Genomic DNA, 13,482 nt, shown 5'->3' on the forward strand with positions numbered 1-13,482 from the left:
TGGTCCCATTGCGAGGTTCTGACCTCTATATGCCATAAACGACTCCATGTAATATGAGCAAATGCACAGCGAAAGATTTCTTTCATACCTGAGAATAAACATGCTTTAAAGTGTCAACCAAAAGGTTGGTGATTTCATAGGTTTATAATAAAACAATAAAATTCATCATTTTAATAGACCACAAGATTCAAATCCTGCATGGTACAAATGGGCCCGAATCCTATACCCACCTGTAATGTACATGCGATATCTTTTAAATGCATTACACTTTTCTCATGTACTAAATCATCTTTCATAAATCTTAGTAACCGTACACATATCTCGTGCACAAAAATTAATACACATAACCTGTGTATAAAAATCATTCTATCGATACATAACATTCATATCAATTGGTGGCAATTATCATGTCCACATAATTCAGTGGTGGCAATTATCATGTCCACATAATTCAACGGTGGCAATTATCATGTCCACATAATTCAATAATAATCCGCAGAACTTCTGTCTGCATAATAATTCATTCGAGGAATGTTTTGCTTGTGTCTATCTCGTCAAATATTTATAAAAGCATTTCATGTATTCGCAATTCAAGATATATTTCAAAAGCATTTAATAAAGCAGTTGTAAAAAAAACAGCGCATGTATTCTCAGTCCCAAAAATGTAAAGAGTAAAAGGGAATCAAATGAACTCACGCATATAAATATTGTAAAATAGTTAATAAAGCATTTGCATGTATTCTCAGCCCAAAAATATAAAGAGTAAAAGGGATTCAAATGAACTCACCTAATGTATTTTGTAGTAAAAATACATATGACTATATTGAACAACTGAACAATGCAGGGTTGGCCTCGAATTCACGAACCTATATCATTTGTATATTTATCAATACTCATAAACGTAGTCAAATAAGTTTATATATATATTATTATTAATAATCATACTTGTTATATTATGTGTTATTTAGATATAGATACATTTAATATATTTACTTTATATATTTTATATCACTAATATTCATTTTAACATATTGGTAATACTAAGTTATATTAGGGTTCATGTATATATATGTTTATATATTAATTGATATATTTTATATATAGCTTAGTTAATATCATTTTTAAAAAAATATAGTGATATGTAATATCAATATTATTGTAGTGTATTATTATAAAAATATATATTCGTAATAATACTAATATGATAAGAATGATAATACTAATGACAGTAATGTTAATAATAATAGTAGTGTTAATTTTAATAATAATTAAGATAATAACTTTACTAATTTTTGATAAAAAGATAGTTTTTAATAAAAATCATAACTTTGATAATTTTTAAATATAATGATACTTTACTTTAATAATATAATGATAATAATAATAACAGTGTTAGTAATAATAAGTTTTAACATAAACTTCGTGTTAAATTTGTAATCTATTTTTATAGTTCCTATCACTTAAAGTTATAACCATTTTCATAATAATAATAATCACGTTTGTAACTATAATCATAATAAAAAAAAATTAGTAAACGATAATCTTTTCTCATGGTACTTATTTAAGTAGTAACAATAATAATAATAAATATATTAATAATAATAATAATAATAATAATAATAATAATAATAATAATAATAATAATAATAATAATAATAATAATAATAATAATAATAATAATAATAAAAATAATAAATGTAATAATAATTATAATTATGATTTATACCTAATAAAAGGTATATGCGTTTGTTTGTTCCCCAGAACAGATCGAGAATGGCAGATCCAGAGCAAACGAAGAAAGAAGGAAGAAAAAAAAATGGTATCACCATCACACAATCACTCGTCAATCATCATCATCATTTACAGATAAATTGAACGGTAATCGTCCTTGAATAGCAGATCAATCGATTCACCATCATCCTTGTTCAACTTCATCATCGATCTTCTTCACCATCGTTCTTCATCACTCTCCTTCAATCGATCATGTGACTGGTAATAATTGATCAAATAGGTAATTAATTCAATTATATTTTCTTAATTCATCATCTCACTATATATACTTATACTTATATATGTTCTGTAAATGTATATATATTTTTTTATTTTTATTTTTATTTCTTTTATATAACAAACATGAACGATAGTGTTCCTGATGGGTTTTTGATTTAGTGTATTAACACCAAAGGGCTCGATTTTTCTTTCTTCATTCTATCTGGATTAAAGATGAGTAGTAATATTTTGTTATAAATTAGAGGTGACTGTGATAATTTATTTCTTGTTTGTTCTTGTTAATAATGATAGATATAGGTATAGGTGTTAGGGAAATAAGGGTGTTTTGATGTTTTGTTCCAATTAGAAGTAGAAACGTACCGCAATAGATGGATTGTTTTTCGTTGATGTTGCAGGTTATACAGGAGTCTGAATGATGGTAGCAGCAGCAATATCTGTTTCAACAGGAATTTATGGTTGCAGCCATGTTGGGTTCTCGAATTAAAACGGAAAGATGGAGTACAAGTGTAACACTATTCAGTGTGGTTAAGTTGAGAAGGATGGTGGTGAAGGTTGTTTGCATTGACATAAACAGAAGGGATCAAGTGGGTTCCTTGCAATTGGTGTACTGTGGTGTGGTGTTTGGTGAGGGCTCATGGTGGTAGTGGTGGTTTTAATTTGATGATAGAAGGTGGTCATGGTTTAATCAAAACTGAAAACAGAATGGTATTGTAGTGGCTGCAGCAGTTAGTGTTTAGTGAGAATGGTATGTGGGTTTGTTTGAGGTGTTCTTGGGTCTCGGTTACTAGCTGAATAGAAACAGGAAGTGCAGCTGTAGCAGGGAACTATATGAATGATAGTGGTTCGTGATGTTTGTGATGGTTTCTTGATGGCTCAGGTGGGTTGATGGTATTCTTGGATCAAATTGTTACAACATGGGAGAGCAACAAGTAACAAAACAGGTGGGTTTCATCATATAAGGTGTTGGTTATCTGTCGATGGTAATAGTTCAAATGATGGTAGTGGTTTTGGAATTCGATTAGATCATAATACAATCATGAACTATGATGATGGTGGTGACATGTGATGGCCGATGGTTGTTTAAGCGGATGGTGGTTTTGAAAGTAACAAAGACAGAAATATTAAAGAGAGGGAGATAGATGGTGGTTACAATTGTTGATGTGAATAAGAAGAAGAGTGATATGTATGTTGTTAGTATATGTATATAATATAATTGGTTTAGATTAGATACTGTGGTGTTTGGTAAATAGATAGAAAATAGGAGTTAGTAATTGTAAAAAGAATTCGAGTAATGGTACTAGTTAGTGGTATTATTAAAGTTGATTGTAATCCATATGTTTGTTTGTGTCTGGGATTTGGAATTCATATGGTACCATATTCAAAGACAATAATAAAATTTGATGATGATGAATAACATCATTGAATCCATTATCGAATCTTATTTATATATAATTAATATCATTAATAAATGTAATTAAATATTAATACAGTTATATATATTAATAATAATAATTGAACATAATAATATTAATATTAATAATCGAAATAACACTAAGAGTGATATCAATATTATTGATAGTTAATAAAAATGATAATTTTACAAATTATAATAATATCTAATAATTCATTTAAATCATAATCTTAGTAAAGTCATTAAAACCTTAATTTTTCATACTGTTAATAAAATACTATTAATGATAAAAATAATAATAATCATAATAATAATACTTCTAATAATGATAGTATTCTTAAAATAACAAATTATGTATATCGAATCTGACGTTAACGTTTTTACTAATTATTAATAATAATGAAAGTATCAATAATAACATTGATAATATACTATCTTTAGACTTGTAATTAAAATAAATATAAATCTTACATTTTGTTAAATATGAAATATTTATTTTATATATCAACATATTTGAATATTTAACAATATACATACAATCAGTAATTAAGTGTCTCAATTATGTATATATGTATTTATATCTAGATACTTCAAATGTTACTTAATTAATTATGTTTTAATTAATTAATTTGAGTTTACCTTCATAATAAACTAAATCATATAATAATTCATTAGTATTTTTAATTTATAATATATAATTATTTACAAGTATAGTCATGTTTATATGCATTTCTATTTATTATTTGATGGTTCGTGAATCATTGGGAATGGTCAAGGTAAATGCATTCATGTAAACAGTTCATAAAATTTGAAGACTCAGTTAAATAATCTTTGCTTATCATATCGAAATGATATAAGAATAAAGTTTCAATTTGGTTGGAAATCTCCGGGTCGTCACATAGTTGACTTGTAATTTTTGTTCCGATAAGTCGTATGTCATCACTCGACTCATGTCCCGGTTCCGGTTTCTCGAACGCATTTTCGTACGCTTAGAAAACTTGCATTTTACGTTTCGTGTCATGTACCTTTGTCAAAATATAGCCTTAAATTATCCCTAAACTATACTACTCAAAGTATATATTAAACTTTCGAGTGTTTTGGTCATTTACTTCTATAAATCATTGTCTCGCTATTTGTTAATATATATATATAATAACAATTCGTTTTATGACCAGTTTAATATTATATTTTATATATTTTCAATATTAATATATACGTTTTAAAATACATATCACAAGTTATTCATATATCTAATTCCAACAGTTAATATTCCTTATTATTGTATGTCTCCAAATTACGTTATTTAAACAAATACTTTACCATTTATTTCGAATATCGTTAAAAATGAACGATTTCCCAAATCAACGTGGACCTCACAACAGAGACTCGTAATAATATCATAATCTTTAAGGGACTCAATAAATGTTTTTTAATTCAATCGTTTGGCATAATCTTTTAACATCGTAGTTAAATATATCAATCAGATAATCAAACCAATAAGGTTAATGCACAGTATCGTTTTCATAACACTTTGTTACGTTTTCAAGTTATAGTATATATATGTATCTATTTACATATATTTGTTCGTGAATCGTTGAGAACAATCGAAGGGTATTTGAATAGTTCAAGAATTTTAGGATTCAACTTCATAGACTTTGCTTATCGTGTCGGAAACGTTAAAGATTAAGTTTAAATTTGGTCAGAAATTTCCGGGCCATCACACAATGTTTGTAAAATGTATCATATAGAGGTCAAGTACCTCGCGATGTAACCAAATGTAATGTATTCGTCCAGATGGATTAGGACGGGTCGCTTCATGTTGTCGGATCGAAGACACTTTAACTTCTTTCCTGTCTCGCGTTCTACCATGACATGGAACTGTTTGAAGTAATCGAAAACTTGGTCTTTCGTCCGCAAGAAATATACCCACACCTTTCGAGAAGCATCATCGATAAATGTTAGAAAGTATCGGTTGCCGCCAATTGATTCAACCTCCAAGGGACCGCAAATATCAGAGTGCACCAGACTGAGTAACTCTGATCTTCTCGTTGAAGAGGAATTAAACGAGACTCTATGATGCTTACCAAACAGACAATGATTGCAAGGATTTAGTGGAGCGTCCTTGTCTACATTGATAAGCTCTTTCTTTATTAGGGTAGACAACCCTTTTCCAGCCGTCATTGAATTCAATTTTGCTACTTTCATATCCATAGTCAAAATTGGCAACTTTGAATATCTAGTATCTTCTATGTTGCGGCTAGAATGGAGACATCTAGCGACATCTAGAAGATAAAATAAATGTGGAGTAATTGGTTAAAATAAATGTGGAGTAATTTTTGAAGCGAATTTTAACTTGTGTAAAGTTTTGATAGTAATTGATGGCAATGGATGGCAACGTTGTGGGGGAGGTTTGCAATAAGTGATTTGGATGCCAGTTTCATGAAATAAAAGCGAAAGGGTGCGAGTGGACTTTATTCGACACCAGTTTTGGTCATTACTACAGAGTTCTACTTTTTTAATCAAAATTGTTGTTATTATTATTATGTGCAAAAAGAATCCTAGAACCATTTATTATTATTATTATTATTATTATTATTATTATTATAATAATAATAAACTTAAAAGTATTAAAACTTACAAAAAATTAGTGGGGAGCCTAGAGACAATCTGGGCCCCCACACCTCTAGCAATAGCAAAACCTATCCTAGTAAAAATATGAGCAGCAGCACCGGCACCAATATCTTGCGCCATCGAACTCTTCTGAACCCGCTTTAGCAAAGAAACAGCATCCTTTTCTAATTCCCCAAGGGAAGAAAATGAGAAATGAATGAAACCATAGCAATTATTATTATTATTATTATTATTATTATTATTATTATTATTATTATTATTATATTATTATTATTATTATTATTATTATAATAATAATAATAAACTTAAAAGTTTTAAAACTTACAAAAAATTAGTGGGAAGCCTAGAGACAATCTGGGCCCCCACACCTCTAGCAATAGCAAAACCTATCCTAGTAAAAATATGAGCAGCAGCACCGGCACCAATATCTTGCGCCATCGAACTCTTCTGAACCCGTTTTAGCAAAGAAACAGCCTCCTTCTCTAATTCCCCAAGGGAAGAAAATGAGAAAGGAATGAAACCATAACCAATCGCCAGACAACTAGATTCGTACTTGACCCGCTTCCGACGAGCCGCATTAATCACAGCACGTCCAGGGACAAAGTCAGAAAGCCCAGACTGTGTCAAAGGAGAAGACCCTGTCAAGTCAACACAAACATCGCGACCACAATCCCAGGAATAAAGTAACACATCTGCAGGTCTGAGGGCCCTGTCGTTCCCTCCAGACAACCCAATGTCAACCTCCTTTCTCGCTGAAATCCCAGATCGATAACAAACATCAACAAGGGAATCCCGGACAATATTATGTCGATGCTTAATACCCACCATACCAGCACAAGACACCGCGTGATCCCCGAAAATATCCCCAATAAAAACCCTTGAACAGGCAGAGCATGCCGTCGAGATAGAGAACAATGGAACACCTAACCGGTAGCACAACACACATCGGTAAGTCTTTGCGTTCATCGTCTGACCCAACCCCAAAATAGGGACTGCCCTTAGCCAAGCAGAGGTGTGATCACTCTGCTGTGATTTCCATAAGGCCGATTGTCGGGGAGATAACGAAAAAGTGGATTCTGCAGAAGCGGTAACCTTTGTGAAATAAACATCTGCCAATTTCTTCATGAGTATTGGGGCAGCGACCTCACTCGGATTACCTAAAATATCAAACCCAACCGTTTCATTAAACAGACCCAATGCATCTTCAAAAGCACGACCAAGACCAACAATACCCGCATGACGTAGGAGCTTGGTCTGCAATCCAGCAGACTGTAATCGAGAAGCCAGAAAAGCATAATGACGAACATCTCCCGCAGAATAAACACCAAGCCCTCCAAATGCAAATGGCAAGGTGGCAAGCCGCCACTGCCAGTCACCAAACCCAGGCCCTGAAGCAGTAACAATACGCTCCAAGGAAGATCAAGCAATAACATAATTAAATTAGCTTGTAAAAGATAATATATAATAATAGTATTAATATATTTTTTTGTAAAAGATAATATATAATAATAGTATTATTATTATTATTATTATTATTATTATTATTATTATTATTATTATTATTATTATTATTTTGTAAAAGATAATATATAATAATAGTATTAATATATTTTTTTGAAAGCAATAACATAATTAAATTAGCTTGACCTTTTCTAATGTTAGTAAAAAAATGAAAAGGAATAAAACTCAACCGGCGTGACAATTGCAAACAAACCAGTGCAAATATTCTTTTTCCTAACATCGTATCCTATAGCATAATATAATTTGTTTTAAAGAGAACTCTATCTATACAGGGAGTTTATTCACCAAGTATACTAGCGAATTTAGGATTTGGTTAGTGTCACTAGTGGTGTCACTAAAAAACAGTACGCGTGGTGTCACTAGTTAAAAAAAAAAAAATTTCATTACATCACATATCTCAGTGGTGTTCCGTGCAACTACTGGGCATACACTACATCCGCCCCTGCTCTTATACTAACGATGATGATGATGATATTTAATTACTTTCCTACAACCGTGAACAATAAGTTTCGTGTTTTGTTCACCGGGTATTTTGATAATTATATATTTTAATTTTTTTACAATCTTTCGTTTTTCAACATCTTTTTTCCCTTTTCATTTTTGACTTTAAAAGCTTTAATTTCTTTAAACATTTTTTTATCCTTTATTTTCTTTATGTTCGATTTCGTGCATTCTAAAAGAACGTTACTATACCCATCACAATGCACGGAACCGACTATCCCGCATCAAAACGCATGCTTTCATTCCCCGTTTTCACTAAACAGAAATACATTGGGCCGCAAATCCCCATCATAATGCCACTAAACAAATTGCATATATTAAATACAAAATCGTCTAAATATGTCGCAAATCAGAAACATCGATAACGAATTTTGAACAAATAATAATGCAGATAAGTAGTTATACATGTCCAAGCATCCAATGACTTGCTACAGTCTACAATTACCCTTCCATCATATCATTTCAAGAGTCGGATCTAATTTAAGACTCTATTTGCTACAGGAGTTTGGATTTCATTGCACCAAAAACTGAACATGGCACAAATTTTGGGTACTTATAGTTCTTAAATGTCATTATGAGCTTTTAAGACAGCTTTGATCAATCATCCATCCATGACACAGACAAGAGACATCAATTAAAGTAAACAATTTTCACTTTTTATTTTTTACCTTTTAGCAAAAAAAAAAAAAAAAAAAAAAAAAAAAAAAAAAAAAAAATCCCAAAGTACTCATTCTAAAAGATGGTCCTACTATGGCCCGTTCTTTTAGTACACTAATCCATAAGTAATCATGTAGCCTAAATATGAACCACTTGAGTTTTTAGTCCACAAGGTGTTAACCAGGATCAAGACTCAAGATTCAAGATTCAAGAATCAGGACTAGTGGCTGGTGGGGATAAGGTCTTAACCAAGACACGGCCACAAGTTTCGACTAGCTATTAAGTCATTTTGGATTTTTGGATACACGCACGCCATCAACATCTGCTAACCACCATCATCTCTTGTACTCAAAACTGTATATAGCATCCCCAAAAGAAGGTACAAGTTAAGCCAATATAACAATAGGAAATGAAGATATATATAATATAAGAAATAGTAATAAAAAATACATATTACAATGATAGAGAACACATCATTAACATTTTACTCCTAAATACAAAAGATGGTAGAAGGATCTCTAATACAAAAAGATCCTAATAGATTCCAGTCAACTTAATGTGACAAAATAACAGGAATCTGCCATGAAGATACAAATCCTTTTACATAATTTGTTAACTCCATTTCCACACTAAATGTTTTTCTTTACCATTTTCCGTTCTTTTTCGCCCCCTTTTTTCACACTAATTAATCTAAAAACACATCTCCGTGAAAAAACAGAGCAACCCAAAAAAAGATTATTAAAGGAACTCGGATCATCACGTACTTGATCACCCTTTGGTCCTCATAATTGTAATGCTGCCTTTGCCTCCTTCAGTATGAATCTTGGTTTTACCAACAACGGGTTTGCCTGAAAAAGCTGAAGTAGGGTATGATTTTGCGGGATCTTGTTGATTTTTCTTTGATTTTGATGGGGATGGAGTATGGATCTTCTGGTTTATGTCCTTTAACGTCATGACACCTTGCATGCCACATGGTTTAACAAACGCGAACGGAAGGACTACTGATGAAGTCATCTTTGTTGGTGTCTTAATGAAAGACTTTTTACCTAAACATTACAAGATACTAAGAGTAACCATGTTGACTCACAAGAGGTTATAAAGTCGCAAATGAAAGACTTTTTAACTAAACATGCAAAATGTGACAATTAGCTTAGAAGGAAATGGGAAAATGGTTATAAAGTCATACAAAGTGTACATTTGATGCCTAACATCTCTTCGATTGTTTGTAAGAAGGATGTTTCAGTGTATTATTGTGTGTATCATTGAAGTAAATATAACCTTCGTGATTTAATGTGAGCTACAAAACTCTAATCCAAGAGTAATCTATGAAACTACGTGGCATGAAAGAGAGTAGGAGTATCAGGGGCGATCCTATGTATTAACCAGTGGGTCCCGTGACACAACTAGTTTGGATTAACTATAGGACACCCCTAAATTTACAAATTAACCATCAATCTGTAAAGGACACCACTAAATTTGACTATAGGACCTCATATATTTTTAGGATATATGGTTTTTTGGAGATAAACAACCACTAAATTACCGTTCAAAGATAATTAGCTTTGGAAGAAAAAAAAATCGGGACTCCTTTGAGTTTTAATCCTGGATTCGACAATGGGGGGTAACCAGTTCTTAAGTTTAATGGTAATGCCCTAAACATAAAATAGTACACGCATATCTAAATGGCATCTAATGCCAATTATACAGAAATGGTATGATAATGCTATTATTCAAAATTCAAATACATAAAACGAAAATTGTACTAATTCTTTAGAAATGAGACAAACCTTTGAAAGTGATATTTTTACGAGTAGGAGTGGGGAGCTCTTGAAAAGTACCACATCCATTAGCAGATAGGGAACTGTCCGAGTCTGAGAAATTGGTTCGAATAATGAGCAAAGAAAACAAAAACAATAAGTGAGATTTTGAATTCGAGGTAGCAATCTTCCCGTATTGTATACAAATGGATGAAGTTTAACACTTTTTCCGATTTATACCTAACCGGTCAAGTGAGTTAAGCTGAAACAAAAAATTTAACTCCAAAGGAAAAGGCTCAAATGAGTAGAGCAAGTCAAAATGGTTAACATAAGTTATCATGAATCGTAATTTACACATCAATTTCTGTTATATAAACATTAGAAAATTGTGTAGTTACTGAATAAGTGTTTGCAGGTCGCCACCAAACCAACCCATTTCACCCGTGATACGCGTTGACCCACGGTAAAAGTTACCCATTTTGGCCTGTTACTCAGCCTGCTTATTTGCAGCTGCCTCTAGGTTAAAATAATTAATGGACTCTTGCAATAATGAAAAAAGGTCTGTGCACCTGTAATATCTATCTGAACAGCAGTGGATTCAGATGGACTCCTGTTTTGAACATATCGAAATCAAGACAACATTTTTGATAGCTTAGTTAAAAAATCAGCATGAAGTTGAAAGTATACGTACATATCATTAGTTCTTAGTTGCATCTCCGAATCATCTAATAGAATGTCGGCTAACCAGCTCTCTGAAGACTGATCTACACCCTCGTAACCAGATCCAGATGCAGACGTATCATCTGGGAACGTATACAATAGTTGCCCATAATTAACACAGAAATCTTATCAAATTTTGAGATAAGAAACAAGTTTTTAAGAAACAATAATAACGGTGTTTGGATGTATGTTAGTATTATTATAATTTATGATACATAATAAAAGTCATACCTGAGAATCCTGCAACCCATTCAGTCATCTGGGATAAAGCTTCATTTAAGGATGCCTCCCTCTCCTAATCATAGACCAAAAAAATAGTTAAGCGCCATCACACATATGGTTGAAAATGCGGTTGCGGCGGCTGATGCAGCGGATTGGGGTTTGGTGACTAGCCCATCTTGATTCGAAGAAAAACGTTTAATAAGTCGGGCAACGGTCAAATGTCGGGAAAAGTCGGGTCAAAGTCGGTCAAAAGTCAACGTTGGCTCATAGTTGACATGCAACAATTAATTGTAACGAGATAATTTAACAAACCTTTGATTTTAAATACATGGAAGAAAAGTCCTCCTCACAAAGTGGCATTATATCGATATCCACAACTTCATTGTCGAAATCCAGCATTCGACGCCTTTTCGCTTGGGAATACGTTTCTCTACATGTCTCTGTTCCTTTATTTACATTTTCTGCAAAAATAAAATTGGTAGATATTCTTGTATTTGATTTCAGAAATTTATACGAACGCTACAACAAAATTATATCCTAATTTAGAGTAATTACCATCATTAGTAGCTTGATAAGCCAAATCCTCAAAGGACTTTGCAGGTGTTGTTTCGTTAAGCACGTAAGAAAGATCATCTTGATTCTCATTTGCGTTGTTCCATAGGTTGTTAGAAGTATCTGCTTATAACCATTGCAACTGATGGAAATTAGTAATTGTCAACGGCCTACCAACAATCTGATAACCGTATACTTAAATATTTCCAGTTAATATTTGGAGTCTTACTTGTTTGCAAACCGTATTCTTCACCTTGCCAATCCCACATTTCTGTGCTATAATTCAACAAAAAAAAAAAGTTAATAATAATAATAATAATTAACATACATCTGCCAGCAACAAATTATATTACTTCACATATTTGCCCAAAATCAAGCCTCACAAACTAATCTAATATGCTAACAAGCCAGCATTTTAGCATTGTCTTTTAGCATTTTACTCACAACTAACAAGACAAAAGATATCATATAGTATAGTTACACAAACAAATGAGTCTCACAACATTATCAAACAAATAATAATTGTAGAGTAAAATCCCTGAGTTAGCGAACGCTCACAACTCACAAAACCTTCATTTCAGTGCGTTAAACACCAAAAACGCGGGTGCATTTTATTTACTATATGTTTCTCAAAATACGTAGTAACTCGTCTAAACTCACAAACAAAATGTATCCAAAAAAGTACTAAAAATTCTTCATCCAATGCCGTAAACACAAACAAAACTGTCACAGTGTATCTGCATTTTTCTCAAAGCACATAAGAAGCTATAAAAACTTCAAAACAAATGCATATCTACAATACAAGTGCAAATCAAATATAACAAAATAATAATGAAGCATAGCAGAAAAAAGCCCTAAATCCTTCATTTCAATGCCCTAAAAGCTGTCATAATCTATCTGCATTTTTCTAAAAACTCATAATAAATCATATAAAGTCATAAACATGCAACTGCGTCTAACATAAAATGGGAACAAAACAGGACATGAAATCAAACATAAAGTCACGAAAGCTATCATAACCTAACTATATTCTCCTCAAATTAACGACATATAATAAATCAAATAATCTCACAATAAATATTAGTAATTACAAAATAATAGTAGAATTAGCACAATAGCACATACTTTTCATCACAGTTGAAGTTCATATCTGCAGATATTCAGATCTGCAACCAACTCAAGTTGAATCAAATATACCAGTACTACACTGTTGTGCTAGTGATATAGCTTTATTATAAATATAAATATAAATATAAATATAAATATAAATATAAATATAAATATATAATATATATTTAAAAAATAGATAGTGAACTGGATAAAATATATTATTATATTATATGATTTATTTATTTATTTATTTATTAGGAGTATAAATATAAAAGGAAAAACACAGTTGGATGGGTCAAGAAGATGAAAAATGAAGGAAAAGAAGTTGTTGTCGGAATATGTGAATTAATGTCTTTATGTTTTTTTTTTTTTTTTATGTTTTTTTGTTTA

General features: G+C 31.5%; 1 protein-coding gene across 1 annotated transcript; it reads right to left on the bottom strand.

The window, feature by feature from the left end:
- Positions 1-9,190: 9,190 nt before the first annotated feature.
- Positions 9,191-13,249, bottom strand: LOC139873133 (protein XRI1-like). The gene is made up of 9 exons (XM_071861064.1): positions 13,108-13,249; positions 12,212-12,258; positions 11,986-12,105; positions 11,743-11,891; positions 11,440-11,503; positions 11,180-11,291; positions 11,058-11,098; positions 10,519-10,602; positions 9,191-9,777 (listed from the first exon to the last, which is right to left on the bottom strand). The coding sequence occupies exons 1-9, from the start codon at positions 13,128-13,130 to the stop codon at positions 9,500-9,502; spliced, it is 918 nt and encodes a 305-aa protein (XP_071717165.1). The 5' UTR covers positions 13,131-13,249; the 3' UTR covers positions 9,191-9,499.
- Positions 13,250-13,482: the final 233 nt, after the last annotated feature.

This window comes from Rutidosis leptorrhynchoides, chromosome 10, assembly GCF_046630445.1.
Source record: "Rutidosis leptorrhynchoides isolate AG116_Rl617_1_P2 chromosome 10, CSIRO_AGI_Rlap_v1, whole genome shotgun sequence".
Lineage (NCBI taxonomy): Eukaryota > Viridiplantae > Streptophyta > Magnoliopsida > Asterales > Asteraceae > Rutidosis > Rutidosis leptorrhynchoides.